The sequence below is a fragment of the Branchiostoma lanceolatum genome, chromosome 19, assembly GCF_035083965.1.
Source record: "Branchiostoma lanceolatum isolate klBraLanc5 chromosome 19, klBraLanc5.hap2, whole genome shotgun sequence".
Classification (NCBI taxonomy): domain Eukaryota; kingdom Metazoa; phylum Chordata; class Leptocardii; order Amphioxiformes; family Branchiostomatidae; genus Branchiostoma; species Branchiostoma lanceolatum.
In genome coordinates this window covers 7,015,856-7,041,238 of record NC_089740.1, presented here as the reverse complement: position 1 = coordinate 7,041,238, position 25,383 = coordinate 7,015,856, and the positions used below count along the sequence as shown (strand labels likewise).

The 25,383-nt window shown below is 43.2% G+C and overlaps 2 protein-coding genes across 2 annotated transcripts; both read left to right on the top strand.

The window, feature by feature from the left end:
* The first annotated feature begins 893 nt into the window (after nucleotides 1-893).
* LOC136425926 (uncharacterized) lies at nucleotides 894-25,212 on the top strand. The gene is made up of 34 exons (XM_066414850.1): nucleotides 894-1,306; nucleotides 1,672-1,686; nucleotides 1,936-2,352; nucleotides 2,576-2,590; nucleotides 2,966-3,191; nucleotides 3,636-3,814; nucleotides 4,079-4,099; nucleotides 4,515-4,592; nucleotides 5,081-5,497; nucleotides 6,245-6,259; nucleotides 6,442-6,858; nucleotides 7,011-7,025; nucleotides 7,600-7,825; nucleotides 8,143-8,321; nucleotides 8,585-8,605; nucleotides 9,009-9,098; nucleotides 9,456-10,029; nucleotides 10,138-10,508; nucleotides 15,787-15,936; nucleotides 16,575-16,690; nucleotides 17,044-17,108; nucleotides 17,693-17,856; nucleotides 18,175-18,290; nucleotides 18,668-18,720; nucleotides 19,142-19,320; nucleotides 19,567-20,319; nucleotides 20,832-20,912; nucleotides 21,890-22,306; nucleotides 22,751-22,765; nucleotides 23,099-23,506; nucleotides 23,751-23,765; nucleotides 23,933-24,158; nucleotides 24,619-24,797; nucleotides 25,103-25,212. The coding sequence occupies exons 1-34, from the start codon at nucleotides 1,237-1,239 to the stop codon at nucleotides 25,210-25,212; spliced, it is 6,393 nt and encodes a 2,130-aa protein (XP_066270947.1). The 5' UTR covers nucleotides 894-1,236.
* Nucleotides 12,610-15,708, top strand: LOC136425800 (mucin-2-like). Its single transcript, XM_066414744.1, has one exon. It carries the CDS (start codon nucleotides 12,649-12,651, stop codon nucleotides 15,706-15,708), a length of 3,060 nt encoding a protein of 1,019 aa, XP_066270841.1. The 5' UTR covers nucleotides 12,610-12,648.
* Nucleotides 25,213-25,383: the final 171 nt, after the last annotated feature.

Here is a 25,383-nt window from a genome sequence, read left to right as displayed (position 1 = left end):
GCAGATCTCGTCTGTTGACGCGGTGAACTATAAATTCGTTCAGTCCTAACGTTCAAGCTTCAGGATGAAACCATCTGTTGTAGCCTCGGTCATTACTACTGCCATACTTTTAACAGGTGAACATTTCTCTCATATTATTGTTCCGTTACAGTCAATGGCATATTTGAATTTTGTCAAAAGTGGGGCCAAGAGTTCGCCACGCCCTCGATTATTTAAAGATCAGTCTTAAAACCTTGGTATTGTGCATAATCTATCGTGCGGGAGGCCTAGACTGAGGATCAAAAGGGGTTTAAGAAAAAAAAATATTGGCTTAATTTCAGTCAAAGTTGTTATTTCTAATAATCTGCAATCTAATGTGGCAAGGGATCTATTTTATGCTTTCAATACAATACTGGTTATTATAGTGTTAGAATTATGCATACCGATTTCTAATATTTATACACATCTTTGTACATTTTCAGGTGTAAGGCCATCTAGCGCTCAAGGTATGATGATATATTTTTCTTTCTAGATGTTAGTAAATGGTCAATTGGATGAAATGTTCCATCATGGATTAGACGGTAGCTCTGATCTGTTTTGAAAAGAAATACATTGAAGCAGAAGCTTACAACGATGCATTTTTCTTTCACTGTAACATTATTATTGGAAATCTTTATATAGAGTTTGTTGATGGTAACGTTTGTAAAAGAATGGCAGTGTCAACTGGACGTATTTTAAACGTATAATGTTATGATATGAAATGTTAATCGTCTTCAAAGAGGGAACCATATACTTACAGCCATGGGTATGAATATAAATGGGATGTTCTGGTACAATACTGACTTCAGTGTCTCATTGAATTGAAAATGTGACCAGGTTTTTGACGTTTTGATATTTCTCAAATCCCTAGGATGTTTTAGCCATTCCGGCTTCAGTCACAGTGTGGCCTATGCAGGGACGTGTTACGCGTTTTCCTCGACAAACGCAGGGTTTCTGGACTTCCATGATGTCAACTGTTTTGCGCATGGCTTGCTGCCCGTGAAAGTCACCAACGAGGCAGTTCACAACGTACTTGTGAAACAACTACTGTATCTAGATGGTCAACAAGGAGCCAAGGACCATTGGATCGGACTAGCTTTCTTCAACGGAAACTGGACATACGATGACCACGGAACACAGCTTCTTCCGGAGGGTTACGACCAATGGGCGAGCGGTACGGACGTAGATGGTCTGAGCCAGCGTGGAGCATGCGCAGCCATGGTGGGACCGAGCTATGACTGGGGCATCAAACCTTGTGTGGAAAGGAAGAGATACATTTGCCAGAAACGTGAGTAAAAATTTGTCATAAGTGGCTGATTTGCATGCCTGAAAAAAAAAAAAAGCACAACAGCAGTCCACTGACCTCTACTATTCTGGGTCTATTGCACGTTGATGGAGGTTTTCCTACCGATCAAAAGTTCCAAGCCAAAGAAAGTCATGAATCGAATTAGAATTAATCTTGTGAGAATAATAAAGTCTTTTTTCAAACAGCTCATACTTAACGTATTCAGCAAATCTTCCTCGAAAAACCAAACCACGTGAACTTCAACCAATAATCTGCAAATTTCAGATACTTTTCTGACGATAAATTTACTTTATTTTATACTGATGTGTTGGTATCATCATAACATCGTTTTGTTTTTCTTCTTACAGGTATAGAGCTTCCAAGTAAGTATTCTATCCCTTATCTTTCTGCTAAGCTAATGTGTGATGTCCGATAGGGTAGATAAGAAGCATCTGATTCATCTTCCACCAAATGATCAGCCTATATAAAGATGCTGCAGAGACTCCAGGTCTGCTTTAAGTCACAGAAAGGACATTACATAGAATTGTATATATGAATATGAATATGTGTATAACTCCTTACGTACCGGAATTACAAATGTAAACAAAACAACTATTTTGCGTTATATCTAGGTTGTTTCGAAAACGATGACGTCGGCACCAGTGTCCGCTATAGGGATGTTTGTTACACCTTTTCTTCGACAAAAGCCAAGTTCCTCGACTTCCATGATGTCGACTGCTATGGTCTTGGACTGGAGCCCTCGAAGGTGAAGAGCGCCACCACCCACATGGTACTGAAGACACATCTACTCTACCAGGCTACTCAGGGGGACGCCCTGGCGTACTGGATAGGACTGGCCGTTGTGAACGGTAACTGGGCCTATAATGACGCCGGAGACGATCTGCTTGAGGACGAGAACAGCCAATGGGCGAGCGGCACTGACGTCGATGGCTTAAGCCAGCGGGGCGCATGCGCAGCCATGAAACCGCCTGGTTATGACTGGGACATCAAAGCATGTGTGGAGAGGCATAACTACATCTGCCAAAAGGGCAAGTAGAGTTTCCACCATTTCATTCGAATTTTTACTTGTACCTACTTGTATTGCAACTGTCATTATCAATAACAAGGCAGCAATTGCTTTTAATTATCAGAGTTTCATTACAGTTAGTTTTAAAGTTTGTAAGTTGGGAATATTGCCATGTCCTACGAGCAATAAAGGTGACGAATGTAAACCTTTAACTCTGACATTGTTATCTGTGTTCCTTCCCACAGATATACCGTTAACACGTGAGTGTTACCTTTTTTTACTTGTAGCAGTCATTGAGTCTTATCTGTCACCGTAAGAAGTTGAACTGATGTCACGGTCATCGTTTCAGTCGTCGTTAAGAAAAGCGTACTGCTAAAAGTACTTAGTCTAACTCTGCGGGCTGTGATGTGTTCAGTCTTCTTGCAACAACCGCTGATATTCTTTTCATTTGTTACTTTAAACGGACGTCAAATGTCTCCAGAAAATCCGTTTTAAGCGGCCCAGCTTATATAGGAGGAAATTGGACTGCCTTACAATCAAATTTGACAACAACATGCTTGTCGTAATGAGTAACGAAGCGATATAAACGCATCGTTTGTCGATTACTAACGACCTATTGTGTTCATCTTTATTAGCCTGTTACGACGGTGACAGTGGGGTGGTCAGTGCTCTCTATAACGGTAAGTGCTACCTGATTCCTCCGTCCGGAGATCAGTTTAACTCCTACGTGAGGACGAGCTGCTCCAACTACGGCGCGGTCCCTGTTCTTGATAAGGACGCCGACATTCACGCCCTGCTGGTCCGTCTGATCGAGAGGAACCAGATTTCCGGTAGCGACGTCTGGATTGGGCTGGCTTACACGTAAGTTAAAGACTTAGGCAATTGATTGATTGTCAAGGAATAGCTTGAGACTGTCAATGAAGACATACCTGCCAATATGTGTTTCTTACTGGTACGGCTTTAACATTCTTCTACACAAAGCCTTGCCTGCGGTCTGTACAAGATACCTTGGAGAGATTCTGCTAAACAGGACTGAGATTTCCACTTTTGTGTGGGCGTGGCCAAAAGAAACAGCTGTCAACCAATCAGAGAATCAACTAAATGCTTCTCTAGGTAAAGCCGATTCTCTGTTTGGCTGACAGCTAGTTAGCGACCACGACCCCAAAAGTGGAAGTCAAATGTGATACCTAAATACAAAATATCACAAACTGCTGGACATTTTTCAAAGATTTAAAAAAAACTCACCTTCACGGATAGCATGTTCATATATTTCAAGATACTAATAGTTCTTACTTTGTGTTACAGCAACGATGAATGGACATTCAATGATCAAACAACTCTGGGAAGTTTTACCATGTGGGCAGATGGGCAGAACACCGGCAGTCCACAGAGCCCAAACACGTGCGTCGCCCTCGGAGAGTCCGACGATTTTAACTGGGTCATCCAGGACTGCACGACGAGAAACCGATTCATCTGTGAACGGCGTACGTATTTCATGCTGATGTTACGTGTATCTGCATTGTTTGCTTACTCTGAATCAATGTTAGTCGTAAGAATACATGCATACAATATCATGTCCCATATCAAAATAGGTTATTCTGCTATTGTATATACAAGTATCTGAGACAGAACCATACAAAAAAACGCCGTCGCCCGTGAAAAAATTACAAGAACTGGTAAAGCCTATTAATTGTGTTGTGGCTATCGTATTATAATATCTTCAAACTATTTTTCTTTTCATGTTTCAGTGCCACCAACACCAGAACCCCGTGAGTACCATATGAAAATAATCATAATCTAGATAGTATTGATGTTCTATATACTGCTGAAATAAAGACTAAATTAATTAATTCATTTCTGCTGACAAGCACATGACTGTAGTCAAAAGATAACGTAGGGCTTTCTTTTCACGTTTGAATATCTAGTGCAATAGCTTTTATAGGAAGCAGGTTGGCTGAGTGTTTCACGTATGTTTAACTCGTAATTAGCCCCACTCGATTCTAAAACTATATCAAAGACGTATGCTAGCCCTTATTTATCAGTAATTAGGATGTTAAGTTTTATTCTATACGTCTATTTTGTACTATGTCTAATTGTTGTTGCCATACACTGTACCGGTACAATTGTCGCGCAATAAAGTTATTCTTCTTGATAAAAACATTGTAATCGTTTGCAATGTTTCAGCCACGGCAACAGCGTGTGTAACGGCTCCAGTGACGAATCCACCGGCGACGACACCAGCAGCTGAAACGGCACCAACAGGTAAGAAAATCATCATACTTTCACTTTTCCGGCCACCTGTTCGTAAACCCCAAAATGTAATTTAGCATAACCATTCTTTTGGCTATCTTTGTAATCGTATCTAAACCGGTGATATCTACATATCTATTGCAGTCTTGCCCGTAACAATATTTCAAAATACTGCTATGGTGCCCAAAATCAAAGTGCATTCAAAGGGCAGACGACATGCCAAAGTACTAACAAATACATTAAAGGGATCTTGAGTGCGAACACAGACACATAGCCACTCGCAATACCCCCGTAGGAGATGAACCTCCTTTACGGAAATAGCGAATGACATTTTCACACGTTTGTACATAAACTTAAGCGTCATCATTGACAAGTCTTAATTGGCGAGTTCTGCCACTCGGAAGGGATCGCATGAACATCTGAATATAGCAGACTTACAATTGCTTTCAGCAGGGGAATACACTTTTCCAATGATGTTTCCTTTACTCTTGATTCTACAGGATGTTTCAACCATACCGGTGTGGAACACAGTGTGGCCTATGCAGGGACGTGTTACACATTTTCCTCGGCAAACGCAGGGTTTCTGGACTTCCACGATGTCAACTGTTATGCTCTCGGCTTGCTACCTGTGAAAGTCACCAACGAGGCAGTTCACAACGTACTTGTGAAACAGCTGCTGTATCTAGATGGTCAACAAGGAGCCAAGGACCATTGGATCGGGCTAGCTTTCTTAAACGGAAACTGGACTTACGATGACCAAGGTACACAGCTACTTCCGGCAGATTACAACCAATGGGCGAGCGGTACGGACGTAGATGGTCTGAGCCGACGTGGCGCATGCGCAGCCATGGTGGGACCGAGTTATGACTGGGGCATCAAACCTTGTGTGGAAAGGAAGAGATACATTTGCCAGAAACGTGAGTAAAACCCTTTCACAACCTTTACTTCGCATGCTTTCGAAAGAAATATGGAGGCATCTTTAATTTGACTTTGACATCTTTGCTACGCATACGGTCCCAATTCCGCCGGTGCCCATAGGGTGTGTTCGTCCCAGCCGGGCCCCGAAGACAAAAATTTGTCCCGGTGGACTACCGGGTACCAGTTTGGTACCTCCCGGTGTTCGCACGGTTAGCTCATGGCGTCTATTTGTAACCTGCTCCCTCGTTAATTCTATGTCCGGGCTAAAATGATTCGGGGTCCCGGCCGGGCCCAAAAATAGCACGGCAGCCGTATGGTGTCCCATGAGGCCACGTAGTCGTAGGGGTCACACCCGAAAGTGCAAAAAAAAAAACAGCCCTTCAACTTCCCGGCGAGGCCCCCTTTTCTATTTGGGACCTAAGCATTAGAGGGCGCTGCAATGTTGCAAGATACAAAATGGCACGGTATAAGAGAATCGCACATACTCGCTAGTACTTTAATTGCTGATGGGAATGATACTGACCATATACCCATGCTTTAGAAAGCTAAATATACAATTTACGTTGAGAGAATAACATACTCAGAGAACGCTGGTCATGATTTGACATATAATATCATATTCCGCAATAGGTGAACATTGGTTTGGATATTTGTGAAGCCACCAATTGTATGAGTTGCTGCTAGGTGCTTTAATTCATTTGATAAGACATGATCTTAACAGTGTTTTTTTTTTCATTTCCTCACAGGTATCGAGCTTCCAAGTAAGTATCATTTATTTCATATTTTGCGCCAGAAATGATCATCTGTGGTTGTGGCTCACTTACATTACACTTAATTGGTACGTGACGTTCAGCACATTTGTGAGGTCATTTTCATCATGCAAATATGGACTCGGTCTCATTGTGAGGAGGCTTTATTGATTAATTGTCTGCATTGTTTTCAGGTTGTTTTCAAAACGATTCCGTCAGCACCAGTGTTGCCTATAGGGATGTTTGTTACACCTTTTCCACGACAAAAGCCAAGTTCCTCGACTTCCATGATGTCAACTGCTATGACCTTGGATTGGAGCCCTCGAAGGTGAAGAGCGCCACCACCCACATGGTACTGCAGACACATCTACTCTATCAGGCTACTCAGGGGGACGCCCTGGCGTACTGGATAGGACTGGCCGTTGTGAACGGAAACTGGGCCTATAATGACGCCGGAGACGATCTGCTTGAGGACGAGAACAGCCAATGGGCGAGTGGCACTGACGTGGCTGGCCTGAGCCAGCGGGGCGCATGCGCAGCCATGAAACCGCCTGGTTATGACTGGGACATTAAAGCATGTGTGGAGAGGCACAATTACATCTGCCAAAAGGGTAAGTTCAGCCAGTTGTAGTGCAACGTGAAATTTTCCGCAGTCTTTAGTTTGATGATAATTATGTTGATGGTGATGATGGTGGTCATTTACGTAGATGATGCTGATGATTTTGATGATGGTGTAACATTGTTGTGTTTTTTTGTTCCACAGACATACCACTTACGCGTGAGTACTATTCTTTTAATCATCCTTCTTATTTTGGAGATTTCTTCCTTTTGTTTGATATTAGCGCCCCGTCTGCCTAGATTTTGATGCTTTATTGTTGGTTTTACGCCTTGGCAAAATTTGTTCATTCAGAAATATTCCTCTAAGCGGTACAACTCGTTTCAGGGTAGGGGGTACCCCTCTCGGTGTTGGCATAATTAGCTCACGGCGTCTATTTGCTACCGGGTCTAGGGTCGATTTTAAGTCCGAGTTGATGTTAAAGTCACCCCGGGGCCCGGCCGTGCCCAAAAATAGCTCGGTTGCCGCAGGGTATCCCACGGGGCCACGAAGGGGTCACGCCCGAAAGTGCAAAAAAAAAGCCCGTAAGCTACCCGGTGGTGCCCCTTTTCCCAATGGTGACCGAAGCATTAATAAGGATTGGGACACAACAGAGTCAAGAAAAGGTGTATATAGTACTGTGCAGAGGTAAACCGACGTAACTATTGATTGAGTTAGAAATAGACATCACTACGTCTGTACTACATGATCACTACATTGTCATCAAATTGCACCCGAACTTGTACGTATGTTACAGCCTGTTACGACGGTGACAGTGCTGTGGTCAGTGCTCTCTATAACGGTAAGTGCTACCTGATTCCTCCTTCCGGAGACCAGTTTAACTCCTACGTGAGGACGAGCTGCTCCAACTACGGCGCGGTCCCTGTTCTTGATAAGGACGCCGACATTCACGCCCTGCTGGTCCGTCTGATCGAGAGGAACCAGATTTCCGGTAGCGACGTCTGGATCGGACTGGCTTACACGTAGGTTCACAGGTTTATTACCTCCTTGAAAAATAGAGGTATTGTTTTGAGTGTGTCTGTGTGTGTGTGGGGGGGGGGGTGTCTATCTACTTGTGTTTCCAGATAGTTTAGGTCAGAATTGATTGTGATGATATTTGGTATATGTGGATAGGTCTTGCTTGGAAAGGGGAAGACGGCTTCTATTACTTGTATGTAATGCAAATCAATCACTTGGAGCACAAGCCCAATCTTTACAGCTATTACGAAACATTTCTTTGTACACATATCTTTGACAATAATGTAATACACGAATACACGGGTCCATGCGTATTTTGCAGTAATGATGAATGGACGTTCAATGATCGAACGACCCTGACAAACTTCGACACGTGGGCAGATGGCCAGAACGCCGACAGTCCACAGAGCCCAAACACGTGCGTCGCCCTCGGAGAGTCCGACGATTTCAACTGGGTCATCCAGGACTGCACGACGAGAAACAGATTCATCTGTGAACGGCGTAAGTACACTGGCAGTTTTACTTTCCTAGTTTTGATATTCAACAGAAGCAATGTACTGACTTGCTTATGGCAAACCATTTTTCATGAAATAGCGCGTACATCGATATCCGTATGTACCATGTATCTATCTATGCTTAAATCTTAAAAAGCTATGTTGACTTGTCCTCTCTGTATGTTTGTGGTACTTACCTTTCTTTGTACCTTTTAAAAACAACCTATGTATATAATGCTCCTTGTGTTTCTATTGTTGTTTATATTCCAGTGCCACCAACACCGGCGCCTCGTAAGTACCAATATATCAATGATTGAGACGTTTCACTCTGTTCACTGTTCTATTACATTAGCAATATAACTTCATAAGTAACTTTGAATACCTGTTTTAGATCTTATAACTAACCTATCAGCTCATCGGAATGTAAGAAAACACGAAGATCTTTTATACTTTACTTGTATAGTTTACACATTATTAATCCTTTCTAAATCTTCTATCACTGTCGTCAGTTCACATATATCTTGCCCTATAGACAAATCGTAATCGTGAAAAGCATGAAAATTGACTTGCCTCATCGTTCAGACAGACTGATTCGATACCATCTATGCGATGCTTTATTGGTCGACATGACACCAATGTCCCAAAACGCACCATTATAAATGTAATGTTTCCTTTTTTTTGCATAATGTTGTAGCCACTGCAAACTTGTGTTCTACGAGTTCACCGACGACTCCCTCCGTATCGACGGCGTCAAATACCACGCTGCAATCATCAACAACAGCAGGTAAAAACGTAGCTCATCTTTCCACCAGATATTTGTCCGTTTTTGTAAAAAGTCAGAGCACATTTCTTTTTCCCATCAAAATTCCCCCCTTGTGAATATTTCATTTTCACTTTTCCATTTCTCTCAACAGACATATTCAGAAAAAATATTTTGCCCTGTTTAAAACATAATTGTATAAAAGTTTTTTAATACTTCAAATTGTATAAAAAAGGACATTCTTGTTGGGGTTCAAAGTTAAACATGATACCTCTGTGCGTTGTGTCGATGCGACTACCTTTCCAACTTAACTGTACTTCTAAATTTCACTGCTATTACTAGTTGGACAGAATTATTGTAAATCATTAACATTCATCGCAGCAACTACAACTCAACAACCTAACACGACAGCCTCGACGGGAGCAACTACAACTCAACAAGCTAGAACTACAGCCTCGACGGCAGCAACTAACACACAACAACCTAACACAACGGCATCAACCGCTGCAACTACAACTCAACAAGTTAGAACAACAGCCTCGACGGCAGCAACTAACACACAACAACCTAACACAACGGCATCAACCGCTGCAACTACAACTCAACAAGTTAGAACAACAGCCTCGACGGCAGCAACTAACACACAACAACCTAACACAACGGCATCAACCGCTGCAACTACAACTCAACAAGTTAGAACAACAGCCTCGACGGCAGCAACTAACACACAACAACCTAACACAACGGCATCAACCGCTGCAACTACAACTCAACAAGTTAGAACAACAGCCTCGACTGCAGCAACTAACACACAACAACCTAACACAACGGCATCAACCGCTGCAACTACAACTCAACAAGTTAGAACAACAGCCTCGACTGCAGCAACTACAGCTCAGCAACCTAACACAACAGCCTCGACGGCTGCAACTACAACTCAACAAGCTAGAACAACAGCCTCGACGGCAGCAACTACAGCACAGCAACCTAACACGACTGCCTCGACGGCAGCAACTACAACGCAACAAGCTAGAACAACAGCCTCGACGGGAGCAACTACAACTCAACAACCTAACACAACGGCATCAACCGCTGCAACTACAACTCAACAACCGAACACAACAGCCTCGACGGCAGCAACTACAACTCAACAAGCTAGAACAACAGCCTCGACGGCAGCAACTACAATTCAGCAACCTAACACGACAGCCTCGACGGGAACAACTACAACGCAACAAGCTAGAACAACAATTTCGACTGGACCATCAACCGCAGCAACTACAACTCAACAACCTAACGCAATATCCTCGACTGCAGCAACTACAACTCAACAACCTAACGCAATATCCTCGACTGCAGCAACTACAACTCAACAACCTAACGCAATATCCTCGACGGCGCCAAATACCACACTGCAGTCATCAACAGCAACAGGTAAAAATATATCTCATATATTTCCATTTAACATAATATTTGCCCAGTTCTAACAAAACATCATGGCACATGTTATACTCCTATCGTTACCGGTACCATATCAATGCCAAATGCATCCATGTGCATATATTACGTGTTAGTTCATATGCTCCAACAACATACAAGAGAGACGTGTTCAGAACAATCTCTTACCTTCTTTAAAACCTAATGTATAGTGGTATGTAATAATTTCATATTGACTAAGGAAAACCTTCTTGTTGGGATCGAGAGTTAACATGAACTACCTCCGTGCTTTACTTTGCTGTTCATGCAAACGAAAATATACATTAAAACATAAATGAATGGGACAAATGCGTCCAGCGCATTTGGGGACCAGCACACCATTAGGATGACCTTCAGTGTTCCATTAAAAGTATTAACACAATAGCTACGGGTGGACTGATAACCAGTCTGTAAACTGAGGCAACAGTCAATGCTGACTAATGCACAACACAACACAACACAACCCAACACACAACATCGGCCGCAGCAACTACTAAATGCACAACACAACCTAACATGACAAAACTACCTCATCACTAAGAACTCCGAACTCTTCAAAGCCAGCAGTATTGACAGGTGAACGGACTAGCACAACTGCTACGTAACTTACTTGAAAGAGAGCCTGCATGGGGGGTCCCGACAACGCTCTACGCTAAATTTGGAGGCCAGCTACGCATTACGCTAAATTCAGGTGGCCTCTCTACGCTCTACGCTAAATTCTGAAGCTTTCCAGTGCATAATGCAGGACGCAAAAACCTAGCGGCTGAACTAAGGCGTCAAAGTTGGTAATGTATGAGGTTTTGAGGGGACAATAACATAGTCTTGAACATACAAAGGAACAATGATAACGGCGAGCTCCCTATATAACTGATGCTGGAACATTACGGGCACGGTCGTTCAAGCATTAAGAAGAATATTACAGGCCGACCTCCATTCTCAGTCAAAGGATCTCCAGCCAACTAGCAAAAGTGTCAAACTTCTAAAAACAACTGTATCATGAAACAAACAGATGAGTTCATATTTTTGCTGACATTTGCCATTCATTTGGTTTCAAGAGGGTCAGACGCGGGTTAACACGGTTTACTTTAGATATTACGGAGTGATCACTCGGTAGACTGTGATTTCGCAAAGCTGAACCTGCACATGTCTGCTCTACCCATGCTCGTAGCCAGGATTTTGTTCCTTTTTTTGTAGATTATGGCACAGCCGAGTGCCGAAGGCGGGCGATTCATAAGGGGTCGGGGGGCATGGATCCCCGAAATTTGAAAAAAAAAAATAATAACCCTCTGAAATGGCAGTTCCTATATCTTGAGGATTTCAAAGTAAGAATCGAAAGCTGTTGATATCAGCGCTCGTTTGTGACTTAGAGTAAGGTTGGAAAAGTTTGACAATGCTTTACGCACAATTCATCAACTATGTTTTACGCTAAATTCCGGATACCTACTACGCATTACGTAGAATTAAAGTGACCAACAACACTCTACGCAAAATACACCGAGTACGCTCTACGTTGAATTGGAGGGGTCGGCAACGCTCTACGTAAAATTAAAACGACTGATTACACTCTACGTGGCATGCAGGTCCCCTTGAAACAGCGTGGCTGCAGTGCTCTTCACAACATCGTCAGCAGACCTCCAGCCTTTATTTAGGGTTTCGCCCCTTTGGAGTCAGTACCCTCTTTGGATGGCGGGGCGGCAGCGGTGGCCAATCCGTTACGCATTGTGGACCTTGCTTTTAAGCCATACCCAGCTGCTTCTGGCGCTTCTGCCAGACTCTTTACGGTTTCCTTTATTTTCCTAATCTTCATCACTTCCCGAGCCCCCCATGTCGTTTGGCTTACAAAGCCTCTTCCAGCATAACCCCACTGGGAAGCACCAGGACTTCCGCCTTCCATCTACGTAGCTCTGGGTAATTCTCCCCTTTTCTCTCGTGCCTACGAACTACAACTTAATTGTCTCAATAACACAACGCAACAGCACCTCTCGCAGCAACTATACAAAAGAAAGCTAAAACAGCGTGACTGTGTGTTGCAGAAACTATAGCTCAACAGCCAAACACGACAGCATTGACGGCAGCAACTACAACGCAACAACCAAACATGACTGCCACAACTTCTACTAATTTTAATCAACCTAACACAACCGCCTCGACGGCAGCAACTACAAGTCAACAACCTAATACAACAGCCTCAATGGCAGCAACTACAACTCAACAACCTAACACGACTGCCTCGACGGCAGCAACTACAACTCAACAACCTAATACAACAGCCTCAATGGCAGCAACTACAACTCAACAACCTAACACAACTGCCTCGACTGCAGCAACTACAACTCAACAGCCTAACGCAACAGCCTCGACGGCAACAATTACAACTCAACAACCTAACACAACTGCATCATTCGCAGTAAAAAAGACTCAACAACCTAACGCAACGGTATCAACCGCATTACCTACATCTCAAAGGCCTAATACAACGGCATCAATCGCAGTGACTACAACCATACAGCCTAACACGACAGCACCAACAGCTGCAAATACAACACAACAACCTAACACAGCAGCCTCGACGACTGCAACTACAAGTCAGCAACCTAACACAACGGCATCAACCGCGGTAACTATAACTCAACAGCCTAACACAACGGCACCAGCCACAGTATCTACAACTCAACAGCCTAACACAACGGCATCAATCTCAGCAACTGCAACTCTACAACCTAATACAACAGCCTCCACTGCAGCAACTACAATTCAACAGCCCAACACGACAGCCTCAACTGCAGAAATTACGACTCAACAACCTAACACAACAGCCTCGATTGACTCAAGTACAACACAACAACCTAACACAACAACCATGATTGTAGCACCAGCATCTACTACAAAGGAAGCTACCTCATCTTCTGCTTCAGAAGAAACAACACCTCCTCTCACGACAGAAGAAACGGCAGCTCCTCCCATGACAGAGGAAACGAGAGCTCCTCCCATGACAGAGGAAACGACAGCTCCTCCCACGACAGAGGAAAAGACAGCTCCTCCCGCTACAGAGGAAGCGACAGCTCCTCCCACTACAGAGGCAGCAACAGCTCCTCCCATGATAGAGGAAGCGACAGCTTCTTTCACTACAGAGGCAGCAACAGCTCCTCCCATGACAGAGGAAGCAACAGCTTCTTTCACTACAGAGGCAGCAACAGCTCCTCCCATGACAGAGGAAGCGACAGCTTCTCCCACTACAGAGGCAGCAACAGCTCCTCCCATGACAGAGGAAGCGACAGCTTCTCCCACTACAGAGGCAGCAACAGCTCCTCCCATGACAGAGGAAGCGACAGCTTCTCCCACTACAGAGGCAGCAACAGCTCCTCCCATGACAGAGGAAGCGACAGCTTCTTCCACTACAGAGGCAGCAACAGCTCCTGCCATGACAGAGGAAGCGACAGCTTCTTCCACTACAGAGGCAGCAACAGCTCCTCCCATGACAGAGGGAGCGACAGCTTCTTCCACTACAGAGGCAGCAACAGCTCCTCCCATGACAGAGGAAGCGACAGCTTTTTTCACTACAGAGGCAGCAACAGCTCCTCCCATGACAGAGGAAGCGACAGCTTCTCCCACTACAGAGGCAGCAACAGCTCCTCCCATGACAGAGGAAGCGACAGCTTCTCCCACTACAGAGGCAGCAATAGGTGGGCCATTAACCACAGTAGCTACCTCATCTTCTGCTACAGAGGAAACAACACCTCCTCTCACGACAGAAGAAACGGCAGCTCCCCCCATGACAGAAGAAACGGCAGCTCCTCCCATGACAGAGGAAACGACAACTCCTCCCATGACAGAGGAAACGACAGCTCCTCCCACGACAGAGGAAAAGACAGCTCCTCCCGCTACAGAGGAAACAACAACTCCTCCCACTACAGAGGCAGCAACAGCTCCTCCCATGACAGAGGAAGCGACAGCTTCTTTCACTACAGAGGCAGCAACAGCTCCTCCCGTGACAGACATGACAGAGGAAGCGACAGCTTCTTCCACTACAGAGGCAGCAACAGCTTCTCCCATGACAGAGGCAGCGACAGCTTCTTCCACTACAGAGGCAGCAACACCTCCTCCCATGACAGAGGAAGCGACAGCTTCTTTCACTACAGAGACAGCAACAGCTCCTCCCATGACAGAGGAAGCAACAGCTTCTCCCACTACAGAGGCAGCAACAGCTCCTCCCATGACAGAGGAAGCGACAGCTTCTCCCACTACAGAGGCAGCAACAGCTCCTCCCATGACAGAGGAAGCGACAGCTTCTCCCACTACAGAGGCAGCAATAGGTAAGCCATTAACCACAGTATCTACCTCATCTTCTGCTACAGAGGAAACAACACCTCCTCTCACGACAGAAGAAACGGCAGCTCCTCCCATGACAGAGGAAACGACAGCTCCTCCCACGACAGAGGAAAAGACAGCTCCTCCCGCTACAGAGGAAACCACAGCTCCTCCCACTACAGAGGCAGCAACAGCTCCTCCCACTACAGAGGCAGCAACAGCTCCTCCCATGACAGAGGAAGCGACAGCTTCTTCCACTACAGAGGCAGCAACAGCTCCTCCCATGACAGAGGAAGCGACAGCTTCTTCCACTACAGAGGCAGCAACAGCTCCTCCCATGACAGAGGAAGCAACAGCTTCTTTCACTACAGCGGCAGCAACAGCTCCTCCCATGACAGCGGAAGCAACAGCTTCTTCCACTACAGAGGCAGCAACAGCTCCTCCCATGACAGAGGAAGCGACAGCTTCTTTCACTACAGAGGCAGCAACAGCTCCTCCCATGACAGAGGAAGCGACAGCTTCTTCCACTATAGAGGCAGCAACAGCTCCTCCCATGACAGAGGACGCGACAGCTTCTCCCACTACAGAGGCAGCAACAACTCCTCCCATGACAGAGGAAGCGACAGCTTCTCCCACTACAGAGGCAGCAATAGGTGGGCCATTAGCCACAGTAGCTACAACCCAACAACCAAACACGACAGACTCAATTGCAGGAACTACAACTCAACTACCTAACATAGCTACATTAACCGCATTCACTACAACTCAACAACCTAACACAACAGCCTCGACTGCAGAAACTATAGGTAAACAACTTAACAGTATGACACCAAACACAGCAACTACTTAGTAAGTAAACAGCACAGTACACACTACTAGTTCAACTGTTGTATCTGGTAAATTTTGAATGTTGTCTTTCCTTTTTCAGCAACAATATCTACAATACCTACCAGCATTTCAACCAAAGTAACGACTGTTCCCTCTACGACCACTTTGGTTGGATCAACTACAATAACAACTGTACGCTCTACAGCTACAACGCAGACTACTTCAGCGACTCCAAGAACTACAGCTAGAGGTTAGTGATGAAGTTTCTGCAAAGTTTCCATTTTTCTTTGTTTTTTCAACGTATGTTAGAAAAATGGAGGTTTTGATTGCTTTCCGAGTGTCTGCCCGTGTTCGTGTTAGTTTGTTTGTGTGTGTGTGTGTGTGTGTGTGTGTGTGTGTGTGTGTCTGTTTGTTTGTTTCTTTGTTTGTTTTCTGGATAAAACCTCTAATTCTCTAATTTATCAACAAAGTATACAAACAAACAAACAGGACGCTTCTCAACATATCAGCAGACTTTTTTTCTTGAAATCTTACATAACCTAAGATGTTTGGCGGTGGAGAATGTTGCTGCCAAGAGCTGTCACGACAAGCTTGCTTAAAGATAAATCACAAATTCTATGATCGTTAACGCGTTAACGTCACTTCCTACCGGCTTTCCTGCGACGTCTTTAGAATGTGAATAAGACAAAGTTAAACACAAATGACACATACACACAGACACACAGACACACACGCACACACACACACACACACACACACACACACACACACACACACACACACACACACACACACACACACACACAAATAGTACCTTCATTTTTCCATTGCACCAATTACTTTGTTCTGTACGTAATACACTTGTCTCTATTGATTGCATTTCTGTAGACCTAAAGGCCTACGTAACTGCAAAGTTTGTGGCTAAAGCACTTGTGTGGATCGATGCTTACGGAGTTCGAAACAGCCCCGAGTTCAAAGATCTTAAGGAGAGAATTGAGACCAAGGTAAGAGAGACGCCTATCCTGACACATGAAGTATCTAGTTAATATTGAGAATGACAATTCCACGTTTACCCTATGTTGAATCAGTTTTTATTTTTTATGTCTTCAAAGGTGAACATCACAATACCCTTTTAATAGCCAGCATTATCGTTCTCTTTCATACGTTTTGCTTATTAAAGCTTATTCCGAAGGCAAAATTCTTACCTCCATATTTCATTCAACATAATTTTTTCCTATAACAAAGAATAAAACGAGCACTAGTTTGTTAGGCTAGACCATGTGAAGGTAAACATTTTGTGTTTGCTTGCAAATGTTACCGTTCTAGTTTTATTTCGTGTTGTTTTGTTTCGTTTCAGCTCAATAAGGAATTTAAAGAAAGACTCGGTCGACGTTTCAAAAGGTGGTTCGTCACTAGGTTCAGGTAAGTAATAGTTGTTTAAGTTTCAAACACGTTCTTAAGATGCGTTTAAAAATTATTGGAAACAGTATAGCATTGCAAATATCATAAAAGTTTTTGATATTTTATAGAATATCGTTATATGTTGAATTCATAACCGGCCCATGGAATTTGATATTGATATTGTACATCTACCCATTGATATTGACCGTCTGTCACCTTCGTCAGGGCATCTCTGACTGGTTCTGTTTACTCTTTGGACCGCATTAGAAACACCGCATGAAATATCTGGCCCTTTACATAAATGTAAATACGTCACATTTGGGACCGTCACGTGTTGTAAGTACTAGCAGATAATACATATCTATAATACTTTACGTTTGGGACCGCATCGGTTAGCAGCGACACCTACTTGTAGTTCGTTCCAGAATTAATATTCGAACCAGTAAGAATTGTCATGAGGAAGGTGATAGACGGTCACCGCAACGTCAGTCTGGAATGAAATTCTTGATTGTGTACAGAACTTTGTCATCCTTAAGCAGAAGCTCTTAATTACATAACCGAGTCACGAAACTTGACTTCTTGTTTTCTTCAACCCCTGATTTCAGCCAGGGAAGTGTTATAGTGGATTCTTTGGTAGAAGTGGAGCCGACTCAGGACGCAGTGGACACTATGGCAGGGTCGATCGTGGAGTCTCTCAGGTCGCAAACTCTCGGAGCCGACACCAATTTCAACTTCACTGAGATTGGTGGCACTGAGATGGGGACATTTGGTAAGTCTGTACAGGTATCATTGCTGCTTAACAAACGCCATCAATGCTATACCAATGACGATTAGATGATACCTGTATACCTGCGTATCGACCATCTAATATTTGTCCTTTCTTTCTCTGCTTTTGTACTCATTAAACTTATGATGAGCCCGTTTATGAAGTAATTTCCACATTTTCCAAAGGGCCGTCATGTTGCAAAATTGCTTTCTGATGAAATAGCTGAGTGAGAACCTGAACATGTCATATGCAAACTTCGTAATACAATAGTATCGTTTCCTGTGACTTCTAATCTAAGCAGTGCAAACACTCTTTGCGTAGATCATCTGTTTCAAGCAACCTTTGACATTGATCCTGATGTGCGCTCATGGAGTGAAGAGCTGTCACGTTCGAACAGTACGGAGTACTCCGAGCTTCGAAACATCGTGGTTAACAACGTACGTAAAGTACCTTTACTATAATCATAATATAGACAAAATGGTCTGATATTACTCGTGTCCGTCTAGGTTTTTAAATATTACATATATTTATATAGTATTTTTCTTCTTTCAAATGAAGTACTAGGTCTGTCAGACTGAATCAGTTTAAATTCTCAATATGTTTGCGCTTAGTTTGAATCGTGTAACGTCTGAAGTATCTTACACGTAATTGCATGAAAATGCAGGCAGGTCATAACAGCTTACGTTGTTACATTCGGATACAAATAAACGGGCAAAATCTTCATAATGCATGTGGCGAGTGGAGTATTAAGATAAATCTGTTTAATCGTGTTAACATGTATTCTGACAATTTTCCTTACACTTTTACAAATCAGATCACCGCTGTTTTGATGAACCTGACCACCGTCGTCGTTGTTGACTCATTCAGGTATCTGATATCACTATTAATATCTTATTCATTCAATGCAACGCATGATAATTAGATAGTAATATTGATTCATATCTAGTGTGTGTATTGTATATATTACAATGTGTACGCACAATATCAGCAATGCTGCCTAGTGTAGCTATACGGCATATTGTGTTTTAGCTTTTGCATTTTCAATAAAGTCAAAGATAAAGTTAGATAGTAAAAAAAAGGGTGAGAAGGCTATGCAAGCGGTATTCATATAACAACAGCAGCTCTGAAAATATTTCATTTGGAAAAAAGGCATGTTTTCCGCAAATCATATTTCCATATAGAATAGCTCCATATAGAATAGCTATGGTAATACAGCTTACATGTACATACTGCATCAGTGTTATTGGATAACAGGATTGGTTTCGTTTATTACTGTTTTTCTTTACAGTGACGTGACTCAGTTTCCTGGAAATGGCGTCCGTGCACAGGTGTCCGTTCTGACGAGTGACCTAACTTCCCTGGAGAACGCTAAATACATATTGACAGCCGCCAACAGCTCTCAAGACAACGCCCCATACAGCAACTTTGGCGGGCTGTCAGCAGTGCTTGTCGAGCTAGTCTATCACGGTATGATACCAGACAAACATGGCATGGGTAGCAATGACACCTATTCACAATCAACTAACCATTTCGCTTCGGTCTCAGATCTCATGACTATATATACGTAATGGAAATACCCTAAAGACCTAACCCTAGGCCTACGATATTAGCTACATGTTAGCTTCTACATGTCTTAAATAAAAGTATCCATGTAACAGGCATTTTACTTGATTTACTAACTCTTAACTATTATTGTTCAATCTTCTAATAAAGGAGAGCTACCCGCCAGTTTTAACACGACCAGTGCTCCTCCAACAACTGCCACTACTACAAACACGGTTAGTCCGGAAGCGAACACAACAGCAGTAACCGGGGCAGCTACAACTCAACAACCAAACACGACAGCCTCGATAGCAGCAACGACGACTCAACAATCTCAACAACCTAACACAACCATTTCAGCCGGACCATTAACCACAGAGACTACAACTCAACAACCAAACACGACAGCCTCGACTGCCTCGACTGTCGCAACTACAATTCAGCACCCTAACACAACGGCATCAACCGTAGTAACAACAATTCTGCAACCTAACACAACGGCATCAACCGCAGGAACTACAATTCTGCAACCTAACACAACGGTATCAACCGCAGGAACTACAATTCAGCAACCTAACACAACGGCATCAACCGCAGGAACTACAATTCAGCAACCTAACACAACGGCATCAACCGCAGTAACAACAATTCTGCAACCTAACACAACGGCATCAACCACAGGAACTACAATTCTGCAACCTAACACAACGGCATCAACCGCAGTAACAACAATTCTGCAACCTAACACAACGGCATCAACCGCAGGAACTACAATTCTGCAACCTAACACAACGGTATCAACCGCAGGAACTACAATTCAGCAACCTAACACAACGGTATCAACGGCAGGAACTACAATTCAGCAACCTAACACAACGGCATCAACCGCAGGAACTACAACTCAACAACCTACACTGGCTACAGGTAAACAACGTATCCAAATGATGTTAGTGATGTCATAGGTGGAACTTGGTTTGCTGTAGTATTGACAAAAATGTCCATACTATTTCAGGCAACCACTGTAGTATTGACAAAGATGTTCATACTATTTCAACGATTTATTCTACAATTGGTTGAATACTCTAATGCAGATATATGCATACGTTTGTAAATATTAGTCATGCAGGAAATTGAAGAATAGAATTGTAATTCAATCTATACCACTGAATTATAGTTTGAAATTATTAGACATTCAAAGTGTCAATGTTGGCCGTTACCTGTTTTGTTTATATAGTATTTTGTCGCTATGTGCCGTAAGTCTTAGGTAAACATTTTTTTCTTCAAAAGCATCAATAGTGCGAGGTGGACACTTGAAACTTTTGATGATTTCATAATGCAATCCAGTGGTACATATTGAATTAAAATTCTATTAAGGTAGATATGATGTTTATTTACTTTTTGCATATTTCTCAACACGCCTTCCCTCGTTGAAATAGTGTGTACTCCAGTTCTTGTGAATAATAGTTCAACGGCGACACCATCCTCCACTTCACCAGCTGATACGTCATCGTCCTCAGGTAAACCGTTAAATCACTCCGCCGCCTCAACCAATACTTCTCAAGTCTCAATCTAGTATCATTATCTTCGCCGAGTACTATAGTACTCGGAGAAGATTATGTTTTCGGTTGAGCCACCTGTTTGGTGGGTCTGTATGTATGTCAAGAAACCTTCGATGAATCTTTATGATTTTTGGTAGGTGTGTAATGGTTGTACAAAGGAAGGTCAAGGTCGAAAATGGTTTACCTAGCGTCTTTCAACAGTACTGCAGCAGACTTTTAAGTTTTGTGTGTTTATATGTAGGCATAACTTCCAAACGGTATGGTGTATGATCAAATTTGCATATAAGCATGTAAAAATTAATCACTCTCTATAATAAGCGTTGATTATTTGGCGAAGATAATGTGTTCGTGGAACTCTAGTTATTATCTCGACTGACATATTCGCGGCAATGGCATCTGCTTGCAATATGTTCCTTGTGCTTTCCCCTGATCAGGATGCTGGTAATGTGATAGAGCTGTCTCTAATTTATGAATCCTTAATTGCTAGTCAATCTATTGATCGACGCTAAAATAGTTCTGTCTTTTAAGAGAACATCTTTAGGTCTACAAGCTCCGATCGGGATTCTGATCGTCGATAGAGATCCCGATTGGAGTTTCTGTCAGGTGCCTGACTCCACGGTCCGATCGGGATCTCTGCCGGCAGAATCGACGGTTCTGCAAGATTGCAATCTCTGCCCTGACATATACATGGCCTACTAGAAGCATATACTATGACAAATTTTCGCCATGTTGTACTGCACGCTAACGTATTTTATGACACAAAGCTAGATGGCGTCATTTGGGTAGCAATATATGCTAAACGTGAAAGAAAGACTGGAGCTTTAGATTTTGAAAAAGCCTTTGATTCTGTAAATAGAGATCAGTTGGGTAGCAAATTACGCAGTGATTCTATCAGGCTTTTCTTCTGATGCTCCCCTTGCTTTTGATTCCTTCAGGATGTTTCAGCCATGCCGATGTGAGTCACAGCGTGGCATATGCAGGGACGTGTTACACCTTTTCCTCGTCAAACACCAACTTTATTGGCTTCCACGATGCCGACTGTTTTGCGCTGGGCTTGGAGCCTGTGAAAGTCACCAGCGAAGATGTCCACAATGTACTTCAGAAACAGCTACTATATCTAGATGGTGAGCTGGGACCCAAAGAACACTGGATCGCACTAGCTTACAGGAACGGACAATGGGTGTACGATGACGAGGGGAGAGAAGTGCTTGACGAGGAGGACAGCCAATGGGCGAGCGGTGTTGACGTAGATGCAGAGAGCGTCCCCCGCAGATGTGCAGCCATGGCGCCGCCGAGTTACGACTGGGCCATCCGAGATTGTGTGGAGAGGAAGAGATACATCTGCCAAAAACGTGAGTGAAACCTTCTCACAATTAACTTCTACTTCAAGCATTTGGGAAAGAAAAAAGAATGCACCTTTTGCATTTTGACATGCATTGTCACGCTGTAGGATTCTACATAGCATAAATCCAATGCACTTACATCACGAGTTGTTTTGGGATAGTCCTTTATCAATATCCATCAGGGAAGCAATCAAATCATGACCCGAAATTACCAACGTTTTTGTTCTGTTACTTCTTCTCCCGTTCCAAACAATTAAGACCAATGACATGGTTACAAGTAAAGTAGCTGGCACTCTGTGCTGTTCGATAACATTATGTAGCAAGTAGCAGGATAGAGATGGAGGGGTTGGTCATATACATGAATGTGTTGCTTTTCTAGTTACTTATGATTATTATGACATTGATCTACTTTAAATGTGATTCTGACGATGCTGTGTGTTTGTTTTCACGCAGGAATCGAGCTTCCAAGTAAGTACACGTATCACCTCCTTTCCTTGATAGAAATTCAATTCTAGAGATTCATTATAATTTGGCAGCATTATAGATAAAGTAATGGGTGGTGTCACTGTGGGCGACTGATCAGTGATCCCTCTTTTCACGCACACTGTGGAAGGCCTTTTCGTAGGCCGGACCCTAGTCTCCAAGATCTCTAAGGGGGCAAAATCATATCCAGCCGGCCAGAATCTACAGCCGGTTCCCGTTGATTCTGACCGACTGAATTCGATTTTGCCCCCGATGCTTGGACAAAAATCTATATCCTGAACAAGCACTTATTTGATTAATGTTTTGAATCTTTTTCAGGTTGTTTCCAAGGCGACTCCGTGAACACAAGCGTCGCCTATCGCGATGTTTGTTACACATTTTCGACCACACCTGACAAATTCCTCAGTTTCCATGACGTGAATTGTATTGCCATTGGATTCGAGGCCGTGAAGGTCAAGAGCGTCATCACCCACAATGTACTGAAGACACATCTACTCTACCTGAGAAACTCCCTGCCATACTGGATAGGACTGGCCGTTGTGAACGGAAATTGGGTCTATGATGACGCGGGTACCCAACTGCTTGATGACGAGATCAGCCAATGGGGAAGCGGCGTGGACGAAACTGACACAACGCCGATCATTCGATGCGCAGCCATGGTACCGCCGATCTATGACTGGGACGTTGAAAATTGTTTGGCCGATTACAACTTCATCTGTCAAAAAGGTAAATGGAACTATTTCACTATTTAAAATTCAACACCCATTGTACTATTTCGCCCACAATGGACTTTGTCCAGTAGCCGTGGCGTGAGCCTTGTACATGTTGAGTGAGCCTCCGGCAACTTAACGTAAGTCGACTTGTAACGTGAGCCTTTGCGCAATTATTTGGGGTTAATGGAATAAACGTAAAATTGACGACGATATTTTTTGTCATTTCAACACTGTTGTCTCTTTCATTTCTTTCACAGATATACCACTCACGCGTGAGTATTACTCTTTTTAGTTCTTCTTCGTCTTCTTACATACCACCGTTTTTATAACGATTCGTCTTTTATTAATGGTACGGCCTCGTTTAAGTTGTATTTTGATATAGTACCACTAGAAAGATTAAGTCTGCCTCAAACTAGTTGAAGTTTTCAATGTGTTGCAGCCTGTTTTGACGGTGACAGTGGTGTGGTTAGTGCTATGTACAATGGTAAATGCTACCTGATTCCTCCATCCCGAGACGGTTATAACGACTACGTAGACACGAGGTGCGCCAACTACAGTGCGGCCCCTGTTCTTGATAAGGACGCCGACATTCACGCCCTGCTGGTCCGTCTGATCGAGAGGAACAATATTTCAGGGGATGACTTCTGGATCGGGTTGTCTTACAGGTATGTTTACAAACTTGAGATTTGTGAGGTTGTGTGGCGTAACGGCAGGGTGTTCGGCCCAGAACCCAGCGGTCCCGGGTTCGAATCCCCTGACGCCACCGATGTTGTGCCCTTGGAAAAGGCATTTAACACGACTTTCCTCTTTCCACCCAGGTGTAAAAATGGGTATATTGTTTTCTGTACGCGACACTGTTAACATAAGTTATGGAAACTTGAATGCAATGCCACGACGTATTTGTCTGACCACGTGTGAAGTAAAAGAATGTTTACCTGTTAGTGTTTTGTCATGGACATATTTTTTGCTCTTGTTGAATATCCACCTTTCTAGAACTTGTGTAGCGTTTGCATGTCAGTCTAGAGTCAATCCAAGATTGTATAGAACCGGAACATGTTCTGGTATACCGATATATGATTTAATTTGCGGCGGGCACATACTAACGAGCCTTTGATTACGTTACAGCAATAATGAATGGACATTCAATGATCAAACAACCTTGGCAAGCTTTGACACGTGGGCAGATGGCCAGGACACCGACAGTCCACAGAGCCCAAACACGTGCGTCGCCCTCGGAGAGTCAGACGATTTGGACTGGGTCATCCAGGACTGCACGACGAGAAACAGGTTCATCTGTGAACAACGTATGTATTTCATGGGCCGTTTTGGTTGTGTCTGTCTAGTGTTTATATTCAACAGAAGGCAGCAATTAGAATAAACGGACTTGCTTATGTTATAATTATGGCAAACCGTTCCAAATGAAAAATATTTTGTGACACAAAATTGTCTATGTTCGTATGCGCTTAGAATATGTAGAATAATAAGCCCTTGCCCTGTTTGTATGTATTATTATATGGATATTGGAAATGCCCTGTTTCAGCTATTTACGTACCTGTGTCTACGTCGTTTTAGAAATATGAATCATTCGCTTTTCCTTTTCATATTTCAGTGCCACCAACACCAGAGCCTTGTGAGTATCAATACCTGAATAGCTGTGATATCTCAAACCGTATTCTTATCTACTTACGGGATGAAATACTTTTATATTCATACTTTTAGTGTATATTAAAATGTCTTTTAACCATTGATTTTTGGAAATTTGGTAATTTGCTTAATAGCTAAGATAACGATTGATTTCATATTATCAATGGAATGCTTATTAGTTGACGTGACACTAATGTCCCAAACTAAAATATTACAAATTTGATGTTTAATGTAATTTTGCATAAT